The sequence below is a fragment of the Lathamus discolor genome, chromosome 7, assembly GCF_037157495.1.
Source record: "Lathamus discolor isolate bLatDis1 chromosome 7, bLatDis1.hap1, whole genome shotgun sequence".
NCBI classification, from domain to species: domain Eukaryota; kingdom Metazoa; phylum Chordata; class Aves; order Psittaciformes; family Psittacidae; genus Lathamus; species Lathamus discolor.
Window position 1 is genome coordinate 20679674 of NC_088890.1, and position 27333 is coordinate 20707006.

General features: G+C 41.8%; 1 protein-coding gene across 2 annotated transcripts in view; it reads left to right on the forward strand.

Moving 5' to 3' along the window:
- The first annotated feature begins 920 nt into the window (after positions 1–920).
- The window catches only part of SYN2 (synapsin II), a 174375-nt gene continuing 147962 nt past the window's right edge, over positions 921–27333 (forward strand). For both annotated transcript variants that reach the window (XM_065687616.1, XM_065687617.1), the window contains exon 1: positions 921–1341. In XM_065687616.1, the coding sequence (XP_065543688.1) occupies positions 965–1341 (377 nt within the window). In that variant the 5' untranslated portion in view covers positions 921–964. The remainder of the gene's footprint in view (positions 1342–27333) is intronic.

The following is a 27333-nucleotide window of genomic DNA, read 5'->3' on the forward strand; positions in this document are numbered from 1 at the left end:
GCTGCATGAAGTTGCTGTGTACGGGGCTCCATGCAGCATGGCCTCGGAAAAACAACCGCAGAGTGATGCATGGCTATGTGTATCTCGGACAGACGTGTATGTCACACAGTGAAGGCTGAGTTGTCTGTTTTATGTTAAAACTCGGGGAGAAGACTTCAAATTACTCTTAAAGGAAACCCGGTTTTTAAGATAGGAGAAGGCATCTGCAGTTCTCCAGGACAGGGTAAGATTGCCTGATGCTACGCGGCACTGCCTTCATCAAACCGGCCAGCTTTCCCCTCGCTACTGGTTATCTCTTTGTCATCGGAAAAGGCTTCACGGGCACGCGTGGGGCCGGACGCGCACCACCGGCAGGGCTGCAGCCCTGCTCCGAGCTGCCCCCGCTGCGGCGGGCAGGCCCAGCGCACCCGGCGGCACCGCTGCAACGGGTCACCGGGGCTGGGGGCGGCCGCTGCTCCTGCAGAGCGATTGCCCCGCGCTGGGCTCTTCACAACCGCTTTTTGCTCTTCACCCTCACGCCAACGCCGCCCGTCGCTGTGCGGGGAGCGCTCGGTGCAGCCACGCGGAGCGGTGCGGTGAGCAGCGGTGCGGTGCGGTGAGGAGCGGAGCGGAGCGGTGAGCAGCGGTGCGGTGCGGTGAGGAGCGGAGCGGTGCGGAGCGGTGCGGTGAGGAGCGGAGCGGTGCGGCAGGGGCAGCGCTGCGGCACCCGGGCCACCTGTGGCTCCCCCGCGGCCCCGCACCGCTCCCGCCGCCGCCGCTCGCACCGCCCTCGGCCCCGCCTTCGCCCACCCGCTCTCGGCCGCCCTCTAAAGGCAGCCGTGAGGCGGCGGTGACCGCGCCGTGAGGGGACGGCAGCGCCTCCCGCCGCGGCCGGCAGTGGGGCTGCGACCGAGCCCGGCTGCGGACCGCTGCTCCCGCTCCTCCCGCTCCTCGCCTCGGCCTCGCTTTCCCCTCGCCCGGCCAGATGATGAACTTTCTGCGGCGCAGGCTCTCGGACAGCAGCTTCATCGCCAACCTGCCCAATGGCTACATGACCGACCTGCAGCGGCCGGAGCCGCAGCAGCCGCCCCCGCCGCCTCCCTCAGCATCTTCGGCCCCTGCCTCTGCCTCCCCGGCCGCCGAGCGCCGGCAGCCGCCGCAGCCGGCGCCCCCCCAGCAGCCGCCGCCGCAGCAGCCGCCGCCGCAGCAGTCCACGGGCAGCAGCTTCTTCAGCTCCCTGTCCAACGCCGTGAAGCAGACGGCGGCCTCGGCCGGGCTGGTGGATGCCTCCTCCGCCGTCTCCTCGGTTACCGGCAGGAAGTTCAAGCTGCTCCTGGTCATCGACGAGCCGCACACGGACTGGTAGGTGCCCCCGCGCCGCTGCATGCCCCGCTGCGTCCTCCTCCTTCCCCTCCCTCGCATTGCGGTCCCTCTCCCCGCCGGCCCAGGGCTCCCTTCTCCGCGGCTGCCGGTCGGTGCTCGCCGCCCGGCCTCGCTGAGGCGGCAGCCGAGGGCTGAGGCGAAGCGTTCCCGACCGGAGGATGGAGCGAAAACCGGCAAGCGCTGGAGCGCCTGACCGGGGAAGAAAAACGCTAAATAAAACGCATCCACCCCCCCCAGCCCCATATCCTGTGTTCTCTAGCGAATTAAGCAACTCATGTACGGGTGCAGGTAGGATTTAGGTGTCCGAGGCACGAATTTCCGTGTTGAACTGCGTGTGGTTGTAGCGTTACGTATGTTAATTCAGACTGATGAGCGGGCTTGTTTTCATGCGGATCCCGCTGGCTTCTGTTGCAGCGTCTGAAATGCGTGGTTGGGTGAAGGTCCTTCAGGATATTGAGGACCAGCCCTCAGTTTCACCTTAGCCCTGCGAATTAGCGCCGTTAGGTTAATAAACATCGCAGGTTTTGGTCGGTGTGTGTGTTGTGGGGGATCTTTTACTTCCCCCATCGCCATCAAACCGGGATTTACCAAAACATAAAACTTGTATGGCAGCTCGTTTCTTCCTGTGCTGGCAGCTGCCCGCTGCCCGCAGGAGCGGTTGCACCTGTTTCAGCCCTGTTTATCACATTCGGCTCTGGTGGGGCTGTGTTGCACACGAAGAATGAGTACCTACTCACTCGCTCCTTTCCCTATACCGTGTGTTTTCACGTTAAGACGTGAATCGCCTTATATGCTGTCGCTAATTACAGCTCTTAATAGCGCCTCAAAATAATAGAGTAAAACAAGTATGTTTTATACCACTGACATCATGCAGTAATGGATTGTGGGTTTGTGATTTTATTGTCTTAGATTTACAGCCTTCCTGTCTAGATGGACTTGTGCAGCTTGATTTGATACAATTTGCTTTGAAATGGTACTTCAATAAAATACGTGAGACAAAAATGTAAGCCTTTATAGGGAATACTGTATTAATGCTAAGATAATGTTATCTGGGTGGGTGGTTTTTGTGGGTTTTTTCCTTTTTTTCTTGGTTGGGGTTTTTTCCCCTGTGTTTGGTTTTGTGGTGGGTTTTTTGTGTGTTTTTTCTTTTTATGAGGGAGGGAAAAAAAGGTGGTTGTATCTGCTGGCTTAAGACAGCCTCTGTGCCTACGTCACGAAGATGCATCCATGGACACTGCTCATTGCCTTGCAGATACAGCTGTTTATTTAATACTTTACAGTGCACAGAGATCTGCTGGGTAAATCAAGAACTGTACATGTTCATGAAGTTTGTTTCTGGGAGCGTTTTTCAATGCTGCTTGAAGCCATCCTGTGTGTTGTAAATGCAGCATGTTTTGTGTTCTTGGTAGAGGCACTCAGCATTAGTCTGTCAGCAATAGCAAAGCTTTTCAACCTCTGCATGGTGAATGCTGCCAGCAGCATTCCAGGTGGGAGACTAGGTGCGGACACAAATACATGCAAGTTACTTGCACCTGGTGCTGCTGCTTTTTTAATGGGTGTTTTCTTTTCCCCCCCTTATTTCTCATAGTACGTGACATGGATATGTAGTAGTTCTGGAAAGAACTGTTGTTGTACTGGCTCTTTCCCCTCCCAAAAGCTGATCATTTTGCAACTAAAGATTTTAAAATGATTTGTGAAAAACATATGTATGTGTATTCTGATAACACATGCAGAAAAGTTTGCTTTATACCTTTGGAGGTACAGCTTTCCATACTGACGTGCACTGAACTGCCATAGAATTTACTATAGGAGCTAACGTGGAATATGTATGATCATTTGAGAAAGAAATGTTGGAAGACTGGAGTGGCAGGAGATGTATTGGAAAGGTCTGATGGCACCACACTAGCTGCCCTGCCTGGTATGATGCACTGACGTGTGGGTTAGCAAGATGAGGTATGTAGATCTGCTGTCATGTGATGCACTAACCAAAGCCTGTCAGTAACAAGAAAACCAGTACTGGATAAATCTTGTAGAGCCTCCTGAGAAACAATTTCAGTTGGTTTATGGTAATCCTGAGATCAAGTGCTGGGTACTGGTTTTCGTAGGATTTTGAGCTTAAAATGAGAACTGCTTGTCTTAAAATGAGAATGTGCGCATTGCTTTTGGATGTTGCAGTTTCAACAGAAATCAAAGAATTTCAGTCGGGATCACGCTGAAATGCTGCTAATTCAGTGTCCCTTTTTTAGCAAGGGCCAGAGGAAGCATTAGGCACAGTCCTCTGTCAGCAGAGGATATTGCCTCTTACCTCTAGCAGCAGAAAGAAAATATTTTATTCCAATTGGAGGTTGACTTGTACTTGAAGTCTGAGATTTAGTAACCCAAAATCATTATTGTCACTAATGGAATATCAGAATGGAATTCTACCTATAGATAGAGGCTCAGTTGCTTGCATTTTTTTAATCTTGGTCTCAATGACTTTTTTTTCATTATTTTCTTGCCCAAAGAAGTTTGTCCTATTACGAGCTCTGAAATTCTTCTTAGCTTCTTTACTTTTATGGCATAGGACAAGGAAAAATGGAAGAATTAACTTATACTATTTTGTATATTTTTACCACATTATATTATCTGACCTCTCAAGGAAAGAGAGCAAATGCATTTCTGTTCAACCAGCCTCCTTTCTCCAGTGGCACTAAAGATGTGCTAGAGCTGTGAAAGACAATTACTTTCTTACATGTTCTTTGGGAGCTTGCAGCTGTATAGATGAGAGAGATCTCTAAGGGCTTCTACTAAAGGCAGGACTGCAAAATAAGCTGGTACCAAAGACTTTCTATTAGCTAGTAGCTTTATACATGCCTCAGTGGCAAGTGACAGATAAAAAGAGGTAGAAGCTTGTAGTCAGCTGTCAGAGACAAATCCACACGAGTGGCTTTCTTTGGTTCTGGTTCTCATGGGGTGCTTCCTCTTACATACTTCATACAACAAATGATCCTTTGATGCAACAACTAGCAATCCTTTTCACCTGTTATCTTTGAGACCTTCTGTCATTCCCCAATACGGCCATAAAGAAGGGGTGACCTGTAACACAAACGCCCTTCAGGTGGACCGTGCTATTAATCTCTGTGAAGGCATTGGAAAAGCTAATTGTATTTTCTGGCCTATTCCTTGCACTTTTTAATGTCGCGTTCTTCTCATCTGCAACTGTGTGCTGAACAGACATTTTCAATACCTTCATGTTGTCCAGAAACCCTCTTCTGACTTGCCACATCCAGTTCCAGAGTGGAAAATGGTCTGATTCGTGTGTGTTTCATGGATCTGTTGGGGAGGGGAAATACTAAAGAACCACTTGTTAGGTTTAATAATGATTTTGTGTAATAGACTTCAATGATTGTTTTACAGCTTCAGGTATCTTTGTTGGTATCTTTACAAATGGAGGAAACTAAGAAGTAAAGCCTTTTTTCAAGGTCATTCAAGAAGCTAGTGACAGAAGTAAATTAAAACCTAGGCAGCTTGCTTATCCTTTTCTTTTAACTGACCTTTCCTGGCTACTGGTTTGCATTAGGTGCCCAAAATTTTCAGCTAGATAGGTTTATTTTCAAATGTAATTGATTTCCTCAGGAAATAACCATTTTGTTTGGCGTTCAGCGCTTAGCAAGTGATTAGAGACCATACATCAATGGCAAGGTGTCAGAGTGCTGTGTATCTGGATTATTATCTTTATTGAAAGCTTAAGTGTAATATTTAGAAACCTGTTTCAGTATTGAAAATTAATTATTCTTAGTCTCTCTTGTGCTTTAAAGCTTGAATATGCGACTTGTTGGCAGCAAAGATGAAACTATAAAAAGACTCAAGTTGGAAAATTTTATTCTTGCAATTTTTAAGCCCAGGTCTTGTTATAAATATTGGTACCTTTCTTCCCCAGAGAATTATGCCTTTCTTGTAATGTGTACTGCCTTAGTAGTTAGTCATCTTGTGACAGGCTCAAAAGGTAACTTCCAAATGGCTGGGACAAATGCTGTATGAGGAGCAAACTTGCTGGTGTAAAATCACTGAGTCATTTATGGGCAAACATTGCTCACCATAGATGTTTTTAATATGAATGCTATTGGCATAGTGCACAAAAATGCTGGTTTATGATCCAGACACTTATAGAATTGAGCAGAATGGGTTTCTTGTTTTGTTTAGGTGTTGGGTTTTTTTTTGTGTGTTTACTAGAAGGTGGAAACTAGTTTGAATTTAATTGTGTGATTGTTTTGTGATTTTTTTGGTTGGTAACTACCAAACAACTTGCATGCTACAATGAAAATACATCACGGTTTTCCTGTTCAGTGGGATGGTTCACTTGTGTATAACTAATGAGCATTTCCCAAGTCCAGCTGAACCAGAATTCTCATTTATCTTATTTGTTAGTAACATGTTGATCTGGTAACTGCAGTTTCTATTGTGTTCAGTTAAGAGTCTTTGGATTGCAAGTTCTCCAGTTTGGACGGTACGCTTAGATTTTTGTAATGCCTAAATGAGGACGCCTGCTTTGTGTGTGCGCTCAGTCCTCTGGGAATAACAGCGTCCAGGAGGACAGTGCTCCTGCCAGCCCCCTGGCATTGCAGAGCACCCTGCTGCTACTACAGGGTGTAAAGCCACGTTGCAGGATGGGGAGGGAAATGCCGCATATGGGCACATGTGGAACTAGTAGTGAGTGGGCAGTGGGAGAGGATTGGAAGGATCCCTTGGCACTTGGGGCACTTGGGGGCTGATGGGGAGAGTTCTTGAAAGCAAGGCAAGGTGTAGGGTACAGCTGTGTTGCAGAGGTATAGGGAGACTGATTTTTGAAAGGTCTAAGCTCAGAAGACTGACCAAAGGCCAGTTGCTTTCAGGCAGTGAGTGCAAGGAAAAAGTAATCTTATCAATATGTGTTTTATAGGGAGAAAAGGCATATACGAAGCTGCTTTTATTAATTAAAAACTGCTGTGCCTTTTGCAACAAGAAACTCATAGCAAAAGTAACCTTGCCCTTGGTACAACAGTGTCCTTTCAAGGAGGCAATGGATTCCTTTAAACCCCTGAAATAGAGGAAGAGTGATTAACATCTTTGATTTCTCTCTATTTTTTTACTTCATATGAAAACTGTGCATTTCAAAATTATTTTTGTGAGAAGCTGCATCTGAATTGTAAAAAGCAAACAAAACAAAAAAAAGAGAGGGCCTATGTGGTGGTCTGATGGTCTAACTGTGGCCTTTCAACTGATGAGTTCCAGTGCTTCAGAAAGGAGCTGGCAGCCAGATTGTACATGAAGACAGTATGTGCTTAGACAGCTTCTTACAACCAGGTAATTAGATCAGCACTACTTCCCAGCACGCATTACAGCTTTCAACTCTGCATTAAGGGTTAGCTATTTTTGCAGTCAAAATAGAAACATAATCAAGGGAGGGATACAGGCATGAGCAGGGGCTGTGTGAGCTGCACTGCTCTGCTGCCTGGCAGGATGTGCTGGGGCATGCAGGTGAAACAACCGAGTTTCTGCAGAACTTATTTTGTATTCTGTCTCCTCATCAGGTGTGAGCAATGGAATGTGCGTTTTTAAAGGGCAGAAGCATGGCTCGTTGAGCAGCGTGTTATTTGTTCTTTGCCCATGTTTTAAACATGAAGCCCATGCTGGGCAGGGACTTGGGCACAAGGACAGGCAGCTGAGTCAACTGAACTAGGTAATGTGCGTGTGTGGCATGCAGCAGTCTCATGCAAGTTGTATTTCACATCCGTTCTCAGCAATGTCCAGCAGACGCTGTGCTGCACCAGACTGTGTGTGCTAGTAGGTTAAGATGATCTAGGAAGAAATTGCAGAGTTTTTTCTGTTTATCTCCAGTTTTGTCATATAATATTTGGCTATATTAGTCTAAATAGCAAAACACAGTCCAGATGGAGATAACCTTTTTGACTGGAGATATATATATCAAAAAGAAAAAAGCTTTTAGGGGGAAAAAGCTTTGTTCTCCATCCTCTGTATTTTACTCTTATCTGAACAAGCTCTTATGTGCTCTGTTACTTTGGACAGCTTGGAGTGACTACAGATTTGGACAGATTGTATCCGGTGTCATTCCCTGTCCCCTGTGTACAGAATCCAAGTGAATCTTTTTGGGGTTTTCTCCTTCTTTATCTTGGAAACTTCTCTGAAGCTTAATGAAACCTATAGTAACATGTTTAGTTAACTGTTTAGCAATGTTTTAGTTAACTGGGTTTGCCAGTGTTTTCTCCCAAAGTTTGCCTTAATAGAAAGGAAAAGGAAAAGTCAGCAAGGAAATAATGGATTTTAGGTATATTTCGAAGTTACAAGACTGAAGTGAGAGGTAGAAGATATAATAAATTGCTTTGTATACTTCAGACTCGAAATAAGAAATTCTCCTTAGAATCCCTCCAGAATTTGATAATGATTTGTCAGTAGTAATCTGTTGAGATAGGAACAGTATGAAACAAAAGGTTGTTGAAAACTACGTCATTAGACTTCTTGAGGAAGCATGTTGAGAGGACTTTCTGTGTTTTGAGCTGTACCTGTTTTGGTTGGATGCCATTTGTAACCACTATAGGATGTTGCAAGCCTGTACGCGTTTTTACTGAAACCATGTTTCTCTGAAAGGTTAATGCTAAATATTCTCAGAATAACAATATATTCTTTTAGTGATTTTACTGTAAGCATTCTTAGTGCCCAGCTCCTAGTAGTACCATGCAGTAGTCATGCACAGCTGTCTTCATGCAGTGTCATGTAATTTTATCACCTTTAGCTTTTCAGCCAGCCTACCCACTGTGAATGCTCTAAACTACAGGAAAATGGGCTTAATATAATTGAAATAGGCTGATGGTTTGTGTTTTTATACATTTTCAGAAAAGTTGTATTGCAATCTACATTAAAAAATGTGTTGAGACTAGTGAAAATGCTTTTTTGATTATGAAGCCGTGACCGAAGACGGGAAGCACAAACGCAGGATGTCTGACTTGGATACAGAAAAAGGGTTCTAGACTTGGATGAAAACATCATCAAAGGGTAATTACAAATAGGTGGAAAAGGTGAAGAATTGAAAAGAGGAAATTGGCAAAAAGTTATGTTGAAAATGACAAAGTGAAGCAATACATTGTGAAGTAAAAAGGGTTACCTGGAATTATGACAGTGCTTCCAATGACGAGGCTACTTGCTTGTGGAATGAAAAAATGTGCACTGAGGTTGTCAGACTTCTATGATGCGCATGGGGAGGACAGCATTGTGTCTTGGTGAGGAATGCAAAATGCTTGCTTTAGTGCACTGCTGCTTTTGCTAATTAAATAGCTTTATCTGTGCTGAGTAAAATCTGCCCTCTCAGAGGAAAGCTGATATGCATTTTGACAGTCAGCTGGAGGAGAGTAATGGTGGGGGTTCGTGCTAACATGAACTGTAGTCTAGTTTAAGCTTTTGCAAAAATTGCAAAGGCTTTGTCAGTTTTACTATACCTGCTTTCACCACCTCTGTGTGTCGCTGCCTGGCTGAAACAGAAATACCAATGATCTCTTGTTGACAAACACATTGATGCCTAAGAAAAAGTTGTTGATCCTTGATTCTGTATTTGCAAGCAAAAGTAGTAGGAGTGTTTGATTCAGGAGATACTGAGCCTTTAATCTAAGGAGGCTGTTTCTGGTTTCCTGTAGAGCTGTAGTGTCTAAAGCAGAACAGGGCTAGCCCTCGGCAGTACCTGTGATTGGGCACCTGTGTTCTGCAGGAGTGGGATGTCTGGGGTTTGTGCTGTGGCTGTGACAAGCTGATCAGGGCTGCCAGAGTATGTCTGCTTGCTCAGCTCTTTTCTGAGTTGCAAATGTTGGTGGATTCATTTCATTGGTGGATTGGAGACCCTGCTCAAGAACATGGAACTGAAGGGCTTGGAGAACCTTTCTATTTTTATTGCGTGCTGCAGGTATCTTTATCCTTCTTCCTGTGTATCTGTGGTTGATGTAGGTTGAAGACACATGGGATGTCAGTGTTGTTGCTGAGGAGTGTCAGCAATATTCCCTTAATTGTTTTCACCTCTGAACACCTCTGTTTGCTTGGTATTGGTCTGGTTTTGTAAGTTACTGTGAGCCCCTCAGATGAGAGATAGGGGCAGAAGAAGAAAAGTTCTTTTCTCCCTCTGGAAATGTGGGCCTGAGTCCCAGCTTGTGCAGATGGAGACATAAATGCACTTCTGTCTTTTCATTTCAGAACTCCCAGGGCTGGAGGCTTGGTGTCTAACACAGTTTTCTGGGGTTTTCTTTCAGCTCCCAGCCAAGTAGATAGGGAGAGCAAACCCATCCTAGCTGGTCAGGTGCTAGAAGCTGCTATGGAAGGCAGTTGGGGTCTAACCATTAAATGCACTGTTAATGTTTTTTACCTTTTTGTGATGACTGAACCATGTTTGACCTTTCTTGATTTACCATTTGATCTCTATAATCCCAGTTGGGTGTTGGTGTTTGTAATACATCACAGACACTGATTGCTAGTAGGAGTTACTAACAAATACCTGTTGAGATTCAAAACATATGTATATTTAAGTGACTTAAATGTGATATCAGAGCCTTAGATAGTCTTTTAAATATCTGAATTCTGTTCTAAAACACCCACATAAAATCATTTGATATAAATTAATAGGTTTATTAGAGTTAATGTTCCTATTTATAGATTATAGTGTATTAAAATATTTTAATAATTTTATTAGAGAAATAGATGAAATGACATGGATATGACTTTTAAGAAAAAAAATTGCTATAATTTTCTATCCCAAACCCCGGCAGCAATAAGCTGTGAGTGACTAAGCATTAGGGAATCTCACAGGGACCAGATGAAAATGTAGCCAATTTTCTTTTAAGGTGCAATAGGTACAGTTCCCTCACAAGTTATTTAAAATTTGAAGTTGTTTCCACTTCTCCAAGCTGAAGAAAGGTTATACAACTCATTGAGAAATGTAATAAAAAATGTGTAATGTGTTTTTAGAAAGCGGATTGAGGAGGTGTGAGCAGCAGCAGCACAAGGAGACAGCAAAGGTTGGCTGGAGCCTTGGGTTTGTCTCATTAGGCATGGCAGCATTATGTCTTCCGGAGTCAGGCTGTGCTTTGTTTGCAGAGCCCCTCATAGGCTGCTGATACATTGTCCTTTATTGTGGCACTAACCTTTAGGCTTCCGTGTTTCTGATTTCAGCTGATTTGTCTTTATCTTGCATATTCAGCGTGTGTTTCTCTGTTACAGAGGCATTAGAATAGGGGAGTGTGGTTGTATGTAATTTCAAGTTGAAGGTGAACCAAAACATCATCAGTGAATGCTGCTCCTTGTAAAGCTCCTGCAGAGGATTGCTTCAGTGTTTGTTGGGAAGGTGAACGTGGAAAGAATGAAAGCAAGCTTGTGGCACAGCTAAAATGTAAGTTATATTTGTGTGTGGCTGTGTCCCCATCTTTAGGAGTCGGAAGTGTCTGCATTCCAGTAACTTCCAGAGGAGGAACTTCGGAAGACTGCAAGGTTAGATACTCACTCCATGCATATCTGAAAATGAAGTGGTTCTCTTGTGCAAGAAGTGCCTTTATCTCTTCGTTTTAACCTTGCAAATCTGATACCATTGGCTTTTTTTTACTGAATTTCCTGGTTTGTAGGGGCTGAAATCTGTTGAGCTGTACTCTCACTGGTGTGGTAAATGCCAAGATCCTTTGTGGATTAATACTGACTTCTCATGGGAGAAACCAAAGTGAGTGTGTGAATGTATGTGGGGAATAAAAACAAGCCTGGGGGAAAAAAACCCCAAAAGTTAAAATATCTCTTACTTTAGTTTTATGGTTTAAAGTGAATTCCATAGAGAAGAAAAATGTTGCTGATTTCTAGGTCAAAACCAAGGTAGCAACATGACCTTCTTGTCTTCGTCTACATATCTCTGTGCCTAATTGAGGTTTGGTTCTCCTTAACTTTGTTTCTTGTTTATTACTTCTGACTTCTTACTAATAAAAACTTATTATAATTGTACTGAAACAGTACAGGTTTAGTAGGTTAAGCTCCAGTATGGGACCAGTCACAGTCTCTTAAGTGTCACTTAGACACTTAAGTGTCACATAGTCACTTAAGTGTCACAGTGAAGAAACCAGGATGTTTCCAAAGACGAAGATTCAGCCCTATTTCACAACTTCTTAGTTTGCATCAATGATTTATTTTGCTTTGACGATCACTTCCAGTGAAACCTTTTTATGTATATGCACATTTTATCATGGTTCATTATGCTTTAAAAGTTTTCAAAGGTCTCTTTCTTTTGTAGGACTGCGAAAATGGTTAATATTAGAAAAGTCATCATCTCAGATTTGGGGTTCTGGAAGGGTAATGAAAAGGTTTTATCATAAAACATGATAAATAAATCTGATTCATTTGAGTGGCAAGTTGGGGCTGTTCAGCCTGGAGAAGAGAAGGCTGCGTGGAGACCTCATAGCAGCCTTCCAGTACCTGAAGGGGGCCTATAGGGATGCTGGGGAGGGACTCTTCATCAGGGACTGTAGTGACAGGACAAGGGGTAACGGGTTAAAACTGAAACAGGGGAAGTTCTATAAGGAGGAAGTTCTTTCCTGTTAGGGTGGTGAGGCACTGGAATGGGTTGACAAGGGAGGTTGTGAGTGCTCCATCCCTGGCAGTGTTCAAGGCCAGGTTGGATGAAGCCTTGTGTGGGATGGTTTAGTGTGAGGTGTCCCTGCCCATGGCAGGGGGTTGGAACTGGATGATCTTGAGGTCCTTTCCAACCCGAACTATTCTATGATTCTATAATATAATTATGTAGGTGTTGTGACTACAGAGCTTGTTGTACTTGGTTGTCTCAGCTATCTACTGTTCGTAGTAAATAAAAAAAAAATACAGAAATACTTTTAATCAGGAAAAATATTTATTTTATGAGGCCTTTGTCAATAACCAAACCTGATTTTCCTGAGCCTTCCATAATTGTTGCCTACCGTCTGTATTAATGAATGACTATAATAGTGTTTATAGCAGCACTTTTAAAATTTGAGACTAAAACAGAATGTTGAGTATTTTCAGGAATTTTCACTGAGTGTTGCCCAGGTAAGTACTATTTCTGTGGTTATGGTTTTCTTGCCCTGGTTGCTGTGGGGATAAAAGAAGGCTCTTTCAATGTGCCACTGGGAAGCCGCTTGGTGCTGTTGAATACAGGTCGCATGGGTTGTCAGCACAGAAGGCATGGCACTTCAGATGCAGTATTTGGTGTGAGGTTGTGCTCTTCCTACAGGCTTGTAGTGGGACCCATGGTCTAGGATTTCTGTGTAGATTCATCCTCTTGCTGAGGAAGAAATGCCTGGTCTGAGCTAGCAGCAAGTCAATGGACAAGATGAATTTTCTTGGCAGTAGTAATACTTTAGAGGAGTTAAGAGACACTAATATCAAGTATAATTACTGTGTATTATGGTCTACATTATCTCTGTTAAAGTAACTTCCACTGGATTGGTCTTTCTTCATGAAGTGTGTGGGTAGGAGCAGACTGCAGTCTGTGTTGTGCTCAGGTTTCTGAAGATCTTATAGCAGTCCTTTTTAATTGAAGTCTTGCAATGGTTGCCTAGGCCTGTGTTGGGTAGAAGTCCTTTCCAAGAAGTGAGGCTGCTGATGGAAGTGTTGGGGTTGCTTGGGGTTTTATATTGTGTTTTCTTTTTCCTTGTCTGACTAGTGTAACCCATTGCCAGTATACATTTGAGCTGCCCAAACCCTTGACTATTAGGTGGTGTATTGATGACATATGAGGTCTCAAGTAGCCTTCAGACTAAAATGCTGCTTCAGAGTAAACTGAGACGTTATGGTGTGATTGCTTTTGCAGGTGCATTGTCCATGTCCCTTTGTGATAATGTCCACATATTTCAAGAGCAGTATTCTGGAAAGCTTTTGATTAAGGAAAAAAACCCAAACAACTAAGCACAGCAGGTATTGTTATTCTGAAATCCAGGCTTTGTGTGAGTTTATGTTGTAACAACATAATTAAAACTGTATTTTCTAGTTTGCTATGCTTGAGGTAGCTCATACAGGGCTAATACAGGCTTTTTCCTGAGCATTTGTCATTTCTTCTTTGGGTGATTTAGAACAATGTGTTTAGGATGCTTTCCATGGAGCAGAATTCCAGTGTTGGTTTCAGCCTTTGAAAAAACATATGGCAAACTGTTATCTGCCTGTCAGTATGGTATGAAGACTTTGTGCCCGTAACTGCTTAACAAACACGAGTGTAGGATTCAAAGCACATGTTACTTCATTTAAATGCTCGTTTCCAGTTTGTAGAGTTTCAAATGAGTGTTTGAAAGGAAGCAAACATAATTGATTGTGAGAAAAAGTTTCTTTTTTGAGGGGCAAACTGTAATTCTAGAAGAGAGCCATAACTTTTCAAGTATGTTACTGGGCTGTTTGTACACAGAGCTCCTCCATGAGGCAATGGTGGTGATAAATGTGAAATGATTTTTAAAACTTCCTATTAAAACTGTCAGTTCTTCAATTATTTGATGAAGAACTCAAAGAATTTAAGTTTTGCCCTTGGTGCATTTGCCAGTACTGGGATCTTTGCTAAGAATAGCTGAGATACTCTTCTAACATCATACCTTATGTCATTAGCAGTATCCAGTTGTAACCACAAGATTACTGTTCATATAATAGTGTATTTATGTCCATGCATATGAAGTTATACAGTGATACATGAGCGGTCTTGTTGCTGATTGTAGTAAATGTGGAGTGACATCGTGGGAGGTGAAACTGTGTCCTTGTTTGGCAGTCTGTCCAGATGCTGAACGGAGGACCAGTAGCTGACCATAGCCAGCGATACGCAGGACCTGTGCACTGGGTTGTTCTGCTTGCAGGTTTGTCAGAGCACTTTTGCAAATAGTGAAGTTGCACAAAGAAAAAGAAGAACAAAAAGTAGTAAAGTTTCCATGTATGGTCTTGTCTTACTACCAGAAAAAGTAAACATCAGCTAGGCCACTGAAAAGACAGTCATGTCTCAAAATCTGTAGATTGGACACGGAGGGACTTAGACATTGTGATCATCCTGTCACCATAACTAGTAGTTCTAGAGCATAGGATAAAGTTACTAAAAAGATTTAATAAAAGCAAAAAGGAAAATTTGAGGAAGCAAGATACAAGGTTTAAAAAGTCAGTATTGTTGCTGCACTCTGAAATGTACAGGAAGAGTTCTCCATTTACTGACTAGGTTCATGGAAGCTTTATTTGTGGATGAAGTATTACAATAATAGAAAGTATACTGGGGTATTTCTTAAATTAGCCTGCATCTCAGAATAGTGTTTTGCTAGATGATTTAGAAACCCTTTAAATCCAGACATCCTACTCCTCAAGAAAAGAAGAGAATATTTTCAGTTTGAGGACTTCAGCAAATAACTTTTATGGTGGAAGATAGGATTATGTGTAATACATTAATCAAAGTAAATTATGTTAATCAGCCAAAGCAGCTTGTTGTAGTGCATGGTTGATCAAAGTCAACATCTCTGCTGCATCTCTGTTTGAACAGTGTATTGTAACTGATCATCTAGTTAGCATACAAAATGAATTTCATTTTGAGCACCAAGGGGGCTTCATGTGGGGGTGTGTGCAGGGGTGTTCAAGTGTATGCCTCTCTTTGCAGGGATATCTTCCTGAAAGAGCAGTCCAAGGTATAATGAGGACAAATCCTTGTTTTGTTTGAAACATTGCCTGACAACTCAGGGTAAAATCCATGACTGTAAGGCTGGTGGCAGTTCTTGCAGTATGTAAATGGAAAAGAAATTGATTAGAAACAGCTTTGATCACATAGATATATTCAATCATCTTTAATACGCTTGAAAATTCCTTTCTAGGTGCCAGTCTGCAGACCTGCCTGTGTGGGTCCTTTTATTCTCTTCAAATGGAATAGTTTTGGGATTTTTTTTTTTCCTGTTCAAATTCAAATTAAACTGAGATAATGTGATGCACAGTTACTGTCTTTCACCGTTCTCTTTGCAGATGTCTCCCCTTGTATTGCTAACTACATTTTGAGGTCAGCTTGCAGTCAGTTAGCTGAACTATGGTAACAAAACCCAGCAAACTTTTAGGACTATTGAAAAGTTGAATTTTTTATTTAGTAAGAGTATGTCAGAACTTGCTTTTGTTTGGCTCAACCATTACTGAAAAGCTTTGGAGAGGATGAAGAAAAAATCAAAGGATCTGTGTTTTTCATGTCACTGACTCTTTTTTATTAACCACTTATCTGACCCTTATGTGGAAGTCAAAACCAGAACACCGAGCATGAAGTTACCAAGTGACAATACCTGTGTTCACTTGGTCTTGTCACTTTTCCGTGCGAGCAGTTAAGTATGCGTCTCTGGCAGCAGTGGTGATATGGAGCAGCAGCGTGGTGTGGTTGGCCATGAAAGTTGTGCTAGTTGTTACTTCTGAACAGAGCTGTTTCAAACTGCTGCTTAGGGGTCACTTGAGTTTTGTGAAAAGTTGGTTCCTGACTTTAATCTCATTTTTTAGTTCAAATAGGAACAAATTATGACATACTGGTCATAAATTTCTAATGTCACCAGAAAATAAGGTAAATGCCTCAAAATACTGTGAAGCTCTTTCAAGCAGATAAAAGAAATGCCTTGGACTAAATGCATAGAATTCTGTGGAGCATTGGTGCAGATTCAGCACGTCTGAGTGGCTGGATAGAGAATACAGAGAAGAATCTGCAAGTCAGATTCCACTGGGAGTTTTCTGTTAGGAAATCCTTGTCCTGCTTGCCTGCCTTTCTTTCTAGAGTCCTCTTATGGAACAGTTGGAAACTAATGGAAAATTTAGTGTAGACATTTGAATCAATAATTGATCACAGAATGAAGAGTGCTAATTCTTAGCATGCATTTAAAATGATTGCCAGCAAATACTGGGTGTGTATTTTTGCCAACAAATAAAATAGTTGCCAGGATTCAAACACATTTCCTCAGAAGCACCTTTCTGACTCCTAAATAAAGTATCAGCGGAGCTAATGCAGGTGTTGATACAGAAAAAATGGAAAGTTCAGCTTCCCTCTCTAGTATTTTGGTGGGATGAATGTGTGTTTGACTTGCGCCTTTTTCACTGTATGAAATTGTGCATCTCCAGGAGCAGCACTTGTTTGGACAAATACATGTATCACATGATTGAGACGCGCAATTCACTTGTTAGTTGGCCATTGATGGATCCCTGCTGGAATTTCTTTCTGTTGGAATAATGGGGATCATATTTTCATATTTGTGGAGCCTTCAAGAGCCTGTTACAAGTAGCAGTATGAATACAAATGGTTAGACCAAAGCCATGCAAGGCGATAGAACTTGAGCACTCTGAACCCCCATGAGCTGTTTCTTCTGCTTTCTTTGCTCCCTCAGTTCCTTTTGATAGGTACTTTTACAGTAGAGCAGAGTTTTCCTCAATACGTGTTTCTTGAGGGTTTGTTTTTGCTTTCTCTTCCTCATCCCTTCCCCTTCTCTTACACAGGGTGGGTTTTTTCCTTTGGTCATTCAGCTGTCAGTGATTAGAAGTACTCTGCTTGTTGTAAAGGGCATGGAGCTAATTTACTTCATGAAGTAGGATAAACTGTCCTTTGTCAAGCTGTAATAATGGATTTTTAAAGTCCTCATCACTGGTTATTGAGATACTCAATGCATCAGTGATATGTTGAAATACATTCAGTACCTGAATAGATTATCTTTCTGCCATGAATTTTAAACTACACTGTCACATTTAGGCTGTCATAAGTCAAAGTTCTGTACTTGTGCTCTTGCTGTCTATATAAAATCAGCTTTTCCGCTTTAATAAAATTTATCAAAGCAAGTTTAAAGTACCACCACTTCTATTTCATTAGACTATTCATGAGAATCTATTATTAACTCAAATTCATGTTCCCCTTTATCCCAATCTGTACTCCCTTCTTAAAGCCAGAATGACTTGCCAGATTTCCTATGATCATCTTCATGATTAAAAAGAATAAAACTACAGAAATATGTATAGTACTTAAATGTAGACGTTGATTCCCTAATGCTAACAAGCATCCTGTAGCTTCAGTAGTAAAGCACACTTCAGTTAGCAGTTTGGTTATAGTTTGTTCCCTGTAGCTGAATATCACTATACAGAAAAAAAAAGAGTATCTAATATTCTGAACTGTTATCTTACAAGTGACTTACAAGAACAATTGGAAGAATATTGAAACCATATTTTCATAGGAGTGTTTTGAAATTTGCATCAGTTGCTTCCAATTTGTCATGCCCTTTGGTACATTTTTAGGATTTGAGCAGTTCAGCCTTTGAGGAGGCTGAGCAAGTACTAAAGTTTTAAAGTATATGGCCAGGCATTTGGGGAGAGCGACTGAACATTAATAACCTCCAATTTTTCATCTGACTTCTGATAGTGATTAAGGGTGGAATCATATGTATTGGAGAGGGGCTTTTGACAAGGGCCTGTAGGGACAGGCCAAGGGGAATGGCTTGAACCTGCCCGAGGGGAGACTGAGCTGAGCTCTTAGGCACAAGCTCTTCCCTGTGAGGGTGCTGAGGCGCTGGCACAGGGTGCCCAGAGAAGCTGTGGCTGCCCCATCCCTGGCAGTGCTCAAGGCCAGGTTGGACACAGGGGCTTGGAGCAAGCTGCTCCAGTGGAAGGGGTCCCTGCCCGTGGCAGGGGTTGGAGCTGGAGGAGCTTTAGGGGCCCTTCCAGCAAAAAGGGAAGGGCTTCTATGATTCTATGCTTGAAGCAGTAACACTCATAAGCAGCTTATTATACTTCACATTTAAGATCTACAGTTCCTATTGAAGCAAATCCTGATGGCAGATGGGAGGATGTAGTGAGAACAGCTTACTCACCACTTAAACAGAGCAGAGCTTTGTTGACCCTGGGTTTTGACTGATTCGTAGGGCAGTGTTAGAAATCACAAAACGATTCAGGAGCAGGATGAAACTGAGTGGGACAGCTTGGAGTTACTGCTTCAGCTCCACAAGAATGAGCAGAGTTGATACTGACCAATGGCAAGAGTTACCATCTATACTGACCCGGCAGCACAACTTCATATTTGTAACAAATATAGGAATTGCAGGTAAACCTCTATTGTCCTTGGTTTTGTTCATTTTTTTTTTTTTCCCTTTATCATCTTACAAGTCAGGAATGCTCTTGGTAGTGACGTGTAGGGAAGAACCTGATGTGTTTGGTTTTTGGTTGTGTTTTTGTCTTAGCAATAAGGAATTGCCCTGTGAGTGAGAAATTCCATCCAGTGAAGCATATGGACTTAAATCCTAGTCAGATACCTGCATAATGGAGCCAAGTTTCCCTAAGATGTACGTAGAAAAAACGTGGTTCAGCTGAACATACATGTGTTAGTTCAGTGGAGTAGGAGCCACAGAGAATTGGCAGGACTGGAAATCATGGAATTATAGAATAATTTAGGTTGGAAGGGAGCTTCAAAGCTGATCCAGTCAAACCCCCCTGCAATGAACAGGGACATCTTCAACTAGATCAGGTTGCTCAGAACCACATGCAGCCTGGCCTGGAGTGTCTCTAGGGATGGGGCATCCACCACCTTTCTGGACAACCTGTGTCAGGATTTTACCACCCTCATTGTAAAGAGTGAGCAGGCACAGTGCAGGGCACAGCTCTGGCGTGCAAATTTGTGCATGGTAATCCCGGGAAATGCAGGAAAATTAAGAACGTGTAATCAAAACTAATGTAAGTTCTGAATCGCACTGTGCTCAAGATCCAGGTACCCTGTTTCACATCCCATCAAGAACACTGTAAGAATGAAATAACTAACATTTTTAAAGTGCTTCCTTAACTTGCTGTATATGCACTAAGGTTGACTTGTAGTAGCTTGTGGTTGGTAAATGATACATTTGTGGGATGTAGAGACATTGTTCAAAGCAGTGGGATTTAAAATTAACAAGAACAACAGTTCATGCATTGAATTAGTATTTACCACTATTTGTTTGCTGCTTTTTAAACACTTCTACAAGGGGTAGCAAAACATACTTATCCCCACTGGAGTCTACCAAGCTTCAAATTAAATACATCAATACTAACAGAATTTCCAGCGATGTAATTATAATGAGGCTTCAATCTTGAATGCCATATGGGAATCAGCTTGAAATGGTAAAGGTCTTTGGGTAGCAAAGAGAATATTTTGTTGATGTGTCTTTTAAAAACCACTTGTACCTTCTTGTTTTCTTTGGAATTCATGCAGTTCTGGTCCTTGCCTTTGGAGGTGGTATTCTTCCAATTTCCTTGTCATTTGAAACTCCTTGCAGGAAAGGTGACATTGACCTTCTGAGAGTTGATAGACAGCAAAGACAACTTCTACATTGAAGCAAACAATTGGAAGAGATTGGCCACTCTTTGAGAGTACAGGCTTCTGTTGCAAGCAATTATAGCATCAAAAGGTCAGAGTTCAGCATGTTTTCGGAAATTCCAGAGCTGGTAAAGATTTTGATTACCATGATATTGTGCATTTGTACCTTATAACAGGAGTACAAAGGAAATACTTCGTAGTTCCAGAGAGTCTGGCTGTTTGTATGAAATCAATGGACCTGAAAGCTTCCACCATTTTTTATTTTGTTTATGAAAATGTATTTTATTTCAGCCAAGGTCTTGGAGAGATCAGGCTGGAATAGGGGGATGGCAGCATTAACCATTCAAATAGGGGTAACGGCTCTGTTCTGAGACATTCCTAAACCAGACGTCGAAACACTGGAAACTGGCCTCTGCAAACCAAGCTGATGCTCGCAGCTCGGCTCGGAGCAATCCGGCTCTGGGGAGCGGGGCCGTGACTCAGCCGCTGCTCTGCTCCCGTCGCAGGCGGAGGGGTGTCTGCGCCGCAGCCATCCCTGCAGCATTCCCTGCCCGCACTGCCTCCCACGCGCGCTCCTGCCTCCGCACAGCAGATTAGGGGCTGCTTTCGACACCAAGAAGATGGATATAGGAGGTTCTCTTCTCTGCGTGTTCAGGAGATGTACGTTTATTGTTTTAAACAAAGCACATTTTAAAGCAGATTAGTCAGGATGGTGGAAAAATATCTACATAAACAAGTTAAATCTTTAATGTGAGCACTGGGACATCTCTATCTTCTGTAAACACTAGGAATTTATCACATTCCCAGGGTGAAGTGTGTCTGTTTTTTAGCAGGGATGTTAGGTTTTTTGTTCAGAAGAAATCAGACAAAAATTAAACTGATTTTTTTTTTTTTAATGCTAAAATATCCAGCAGTGTCTTAGAAGCTATCAGATGTTTTATTGAAACTGTGTTTCTTTAAAAAACCAAAGGTGATGGATAACTGTCAGAGTCTTTGGGAGGGGAGAAGTGGAGAGCTGGGGAAAGGCAGGATTGCTTGTGGGTTTGGGAAACATCAAATGTTAAGTAGTCCCCAGGCTCTGCATTGCTGTGTCATTCTGAATGAAACGGAGAGGAAAAATGAGTATTACTTGTATTACTGAGTATGGCAGTTGTGCTTGCTGAGTTGATTCGTTTTCTGTTCTAATGCTTGGGGTTTTTTTCCAAGTTTATAACTAAATGATGACAGTCACATATAGGTAGAATGACAAAAATTGCGATGATTTTCTGACTTGTATCTCTCTGCTTAGCAATCACCAAGGATGTGTTTGTGTGCCCATGTTTGCATCCATTCACAGGCTTCCAGGGATGTAGCACCAATGGCACATGTCTTGCACCTTCACCATGTGAGTCTGACCTTGCAGATCTTGTGGGTTTTCTCATCAGTAGTAGCATTTTATCAGGTAGAGTTGATGATGCTGAAGTCAAGTGTCACTGACCAAATGCTTTAGCAAAGTTCAGTACAACTCTTGGGAGATGCCATGCAGCCCAAGTCCCCGTTTTCTGCATTACATCCAGGTACTTGCTGTACAGCAGGTAGCTGGGGATCAGCTTTTCCTAATGCTCCTCTTTGAAGTCACACACATGTATAGCAGATTAAATTGAGACTACCTGGTTTGATTTCCACATCATTTAATCCCTGAGCAGTTCCCCTTCTCTACGCATACTGGACTGCTTAAGCTTTGTTTCGCCTTTGAATCCCTGTAAATTCTGAGGGTAATGAGTGGTTTGAAAATACCTTGGTGGTACTGATATTTTAAACACTGGTTTGTAGAAACTGGGCGTGCAGCAAAGGTCTTTGCTTACAAGGTGATGCTAATCTGACAGCTTTTAAATAAAGCATCTGTTAGGAAGATGTTTTGGGAGCCTTGGAATGAGATCCTGAAAGATTTAGAGGGTAACAGCTTTAGATTGCTTTCTGTAAAAGTGTTTGCATGTTAGCTAACAGTTACTCTTGCTCTTTCTTTAGAAGCTTCCTTGGCAAAACAAACAGTTCTCCGTGCTCCATGGCCTCTTCTAATTTAAGTGATTAATCAATTGGACCTGAGCAGAAGAGTTTTCCCCAGTCGATTGCTCTTAAGAAGTGCTTTGGTACAGTAAGATGTTGAACTATGGAAGAGTTGGCCAGAATGTTTCTAAGCATTTTCAATTCCAGATGAATTTTCTCTGGGAAATGATTCAGACAGGTTATGTGGATGGGCAAGATGATGCTTTTGATTTCTGGGTCCATTTCAGGTAAGCAAGTGACAGCAGACAGATAGTTTTAGTCAATGCTTTATTGCAACCAGGAAGAGTCGTATTTTAGATTTAGTTCTTGTCAGAAGCAGCAATGATATTGAAGCATGGGTCGCAAAGAGTAATCTTGGATTGGATGGTCACAGATGTATTGAGTTTTAGTTCAGAAAGGCACGCATTAAGAAATTCTCTGTCTACTGCTTTAAAATCTTGGAGACGTGAACTCCTAGTTTCCTTTCAGTTCCTGCAGCACATCTTTTAGGTTTGCACTTGTGTTTTCTTTGTATTTTGTTCAGATTTGGTATTTTTATGTCTTTTGTTTTTACTTTTCTAAGTGGCACTAAACCAAGTTTTCTGTTACATTTTTCATAGAACTTTACATTTCAGGATTTGGTTTTATTCTTTCCAGCACAATGAGAGAACTTTTGCATGATGTGTCATCTAACACACCGCATCTGGTAACACTAATTCAAAGCTTATTCTTTTATAATCAAGCTGTGTTCTGGGTATTGTCATTAATGTAAAGCAGTTTGGAAAGCAAGTGTTCATATTTAAAGTACATTTACTGTTAACACAACAAAGAGTCTGTACCACAAGGCTTAGTAACAGGCTATTTTATCTGAGGTAGCTTGATTTCTGTAAGCTAACTTTTATATCTGAGTTGGTTATAGAAAGAAAGGAATAAAAACTTAGTAACAAAAATACCAAAAATTTAAGCTTTACTACTTTAAACACTGCTTGCTGATAGTTCCTGCAAGCCTTTGGGTATTCAGGTAAGGTGTGCAGCCATTTTTTTTTTTTTCAACAGTGCAGATATATTTGTTAGAGGGGAAAAATGCAAGTTTATACCACTACTATTAGGAGAACTGTAGCACACCTTGGCACTAAGACTTCAACCAGTAGAATTAGCAAAGGTATCACACTTTTAATATTGCAAGTAATACAATGTGATATCTTGTGAGGAAGTGAGGTTTTCATCATTTTTGTTCTGTTAAAAAAATATATATGTGATACAACATAGTGTAATTGTATGTTTGCCCAGTTTAACGCTTGTGTACCTTTGCCCCCCTTGCCGTTAGCATCCGTGCAGAAGTGTGTGCAATTGACTGGTTAGGAGCGTGAGCATTGCTTGGGCACATCTGTGCCTTCCACATGTATTGCCCTTCAGCAGTGCCACAGTGGCTGTCAAATGGTGGCCATGCTGGCAGCAGTGCTGCTAAATAACTTCAGCCTACATCTGCAGAAGGAAATGAGCCAGGAAGCACTGCCAAAGCCAATGTAATTAGGTTGTGCTTGGCCAATGGATGACTGGGTAGTACATAAAAGGATCTTACAAATTATGTAACAGAGTAGAAATAATGGAAAGAGAACAAATTACAGTGAAAACACTTTTAGCTGTACTTTCTGCATAGTGTTTAACTCTGCTAGCAAGGACAGAGTGGACAGAGATTGTGGAAGCATGGTGTCACTGGCTGTAGCAGTCTTGGCATCAGTAAGGTGAACTATGTATTTCAGATTAACATCTACAGCTGAGGGTGGTGACTCACTTTTCCTCTCTAAAGTGCCAAAAAGTGCAATATTTAGTGGGATTTTTGAAACAGGCGTAGCTCTAAACAGCAAATGAATCCTATGTCTTTGTAGAGATCAAGGAAAGTCTTAGTAACTTCCTTTTGTAATCCCAACCTGTGTGTACTGAGGCTCATCCTCCAGCTCTGCAGTCAGGCCTGTTACATGTGTTTTGCTTCTCTCTCAACTCTTGATAAAATTCTGTTGTCAGTTTTGTGCTTGGAGTCTATTTTTACATGAATTATGGTTATTAATATCTCTGCAATGTCCTATATCAGAAAATAACTTTCAGTTTGCTTATAGTTTATGCTCATTAACCTTTAGAATGGCTCTGATGCAAGACTTAAATCTTTCTGTTTTGGAGGAAATTCCTTTTTCTCTTGTTACTTGGTACATAAAAATGCGTACAGTATTCCTTACCATATCCTCTTTGTGAATTTTGGAGAGCTGGAAGAGCAAGACCTGACAGGCTGAATTTTTGGCATGGAGGATCCCAAGCAGATAGCACTGGCAGCTCAGCTCAGTTAGCAGCTTCCTGTGACAACTTTACCTTTTCCCTGATAATGCTTAGTGAATAGTAGATGTTGGAGATACATTTCTTCTTATTTTACAGGCATTTTGTCTTTTTCTTAGGAGCTCTCCTCTTTTTGGGCTTCTTTTGTTCTGAAGGCGATCCTCTGACAAACATTAAACCTAGAATCCCAAGTGGGCTACAGTTATGTAGGTGGGAGAGGAAAAGTAGAAGAATGCTTATTTTTGCATGGGTTAAAAACCATAATGAGAATAGTAATGTGCTTTTCTCTTCTGGAACAATTATGTTGTGAATAGCTATCAGGCTCTTCAAAGCTATATCAAGTGTGGAATTTTCTGTATTAAATCTTTATTTCAAAGAGCATGTTTTTCTCTTAAGGAAATGGTGGACTATGGTTATATGTAGCTGTAACAGGAAGTACAAGACTAAATATACATAACTTGCATGTAATTAGAAGTACTGTTGCTTATTTCTATAACTTAAGTCATTGAATCAGAGTTCAGAATCTCATCTAAAAAATGAATTGCTTAATGTTCTATTACACAGCCTTGAACAGGAAATATTAGTTGTTCCAGACATACAGGGAACTTCGATGAATGGAGTCTCTTGTATAAGATTGATACTGGAAACAAAGCTAAATCAGAAGACATTGGGACAAGAATCTATAGAAAACCAGAAGAAACAGTTTAGATTGATTATGGACAGATTAGCTGTGTCCGTTCTGACAGCTCACATTTGGAGGAAATGGGAATATCTTTATTAGCTCCTCCTATGAGGAAGAACCGTGTTGTTTTGTCAAAGCTAAGTAAACATGCCGCATTGCCCTGTTCTCAGTGTCAGCTGCTGCCTTTGCAAGTGGCATTTTTCATTTTCCTGGTGGTAGTTGGGTACCTTGAGATAGGTCCATTGCACCTGCTAAACAATAGCAGTGAGCTAGTCGCCAAAATAAATGCGATGTCTCCTTTTCTGAAGGTATGCTGTATTATGGCTCTTGTTTGGCTTAGCCCTTAAGTAATAGTAGCTACACCAGAGGGAGACTGCTTCTGTGTAGATAGGGAATCACAGCTGACGGGTGGAGGTTGTGTCAGAAGGAGACTCCAACTGTGTTTCTGAGGGGGTTCATAGTTCATTTGCAAGAAGCTCTGGCTTGAGAAGCTGTTGGTGCAAAAGGAAAGTATGCTCTTTTTTCAGCAGTTTAAAATGAGGCCAGTTATTTCTAGTTTCTCCTAGCAAACTGCTGCTACATGACTACAAGCTAAACGTGGAATTTGCATCTCAGGATTTCTTTCCTGTTTCTTCCTCTTAGTAACAACCATTTACCTTACCAGTATGGTTTGCAAAGTATGTGTGAAACAGTCTTGAAGACAAAACTGCCAGTAACGATTGTGTTAGGTTGGATTTACAGTGCATACAAAGGTTTTTCTCAGACCATTTACAGACAACATTCTTGACATAGTGTAGATGATCAAACAGTTACAGTAAAATACTAATCGCTCTTGAGAGGCACTAGGTTACTGTTGACTTTATGAAACTTTATTCCCTGCACTATTTGAAAGTTAAGTAGTGTAGACAAGCGTTGCTTCAGACTCTAAAGGCATCTTCACTGTGTGTAGCTCCCCCATTCTGGTTAGGTCTTGGTTTGTTTCAGTAGCTTGTATTCCCTTTGGGCTCTATAAAAGCCAGTGGAAACAGTATCTAAAATAAGCAAGTTCCATGCATTGACCTATGTATAACACATGCATGTCCCTCCAGCCTTCAGGCAGGTTGGTTAGGAGTTACTGTTTGGATCAGATCTTGGATTGTCTGCTTGTACTGGCATCCTTACTTCTCAATTGCTTCCTACACTAGAACATATGAAGGGATGTGGAGAAGTTTATTATGTAAAGGACAGTGTTATAAGACCAAATCTTGCTGATTTTGTCTAAAACCCAAATGGCAGTTTCTTTTGGTAATATGAATGCTATGCCAGAACAGATTTGTAAAGAAAGCCAGGAGGCAAAATTACCTCCATTTCTGAAGCAATTTGCTGCTGCAGTTTCCTGTGTAGTGACATGCCTGTTGGAACATGTCTTTTCATCCATTATTTTTCTTTCTGTAAGCAATGTATGTTTCAGGTGCTACTGCAGACTGTCATAAAGGCTCTGAATACATGGGAAAAAGTGATCGGCATTAAAAAAAAAAAAAAGGCTAATCTAATATTGGGTTTAAACCCAACAGATTTAACTTGATTTATTGATGAAACGACCCATTCAATTTAAAGCGATGGTCTGCATAGGTAAAGAAGTCATCCTAAACGTTTAGCTGTGCGTTGCTGAAGCCTGAGCTTGTGTGTGTGACTGAAAACTTCTCATTCAGTAGTTCTGGTGGCAAACGTGGGAAATGTAACAGCCCTAAATACTCGCAGTAACCCTGAGACAATCGTAACCTGTTACTTTATGAAGTAAAACCAGAAACTTGTGATTCTGTTTAATTGCCCTGCTAGACTAGTTTGGTTTTGCACTAGCCAGGATACAAATACATTAACAGGTCTTTCAGTAGACAGCTTTTGACAGCAGAATTTGCTTGCAATGGCAGAAGACTGCTCTTGCCTTTCTTTACTGCTAAAAGCATGAGTTGTAAAAGTCACTGAGCCCATTTTGGGGAATGTGTGTTTGTGCCTGAGTGCATATTAGGCTATATACAGTTCTTGTCTTCATTGTTCTCACAGTGGTACATGTAATCCTGTCTGTATTTCACTGTCACTCCTGTATTTCCAGGCTTCCTGCTATATCGTTCATATGTCCAAAGTCAGAGGATGTTTAGTACATTGCTTGGCTCCTTATAAGCTAGTCATTTAGCGACATGCAAGGGCTTGCTTGTCTCTGCAAAAGAGAAGGAGGTACCTCAGAAGAAAAACCTGGCCTCTCATCAACCCTTTTTCATCCTGCTACTTACTTCAATGAACAGCTGTGGCACTCCCAGAGTAATTTTAATAGTGCGTAATAGGTGGCACTCAGGTGCTTTGTCAGTGACTGCACTTGATAACAGGCTTGGAAAAACAGAAGTGAATTTCCAGCTATGGTAATTACATCATTGTTGATCAATCCTCATTCTTTTCTGCAAATGCTGTGCTTTCCTATAATATAACCACCCCACTGCAGTGTGTGCTTGATGTTGGATTTACTCTGGTATGAATAAATCTGTCCTATGTCTTCTGTAGTGTGTTTCCTATTTTCAGTTTCCTCGTAAAATGACAGAAAAGGACAAGGACAGCAGACTTCAGTATTGACAATGCCAAATAGAGAATTTAG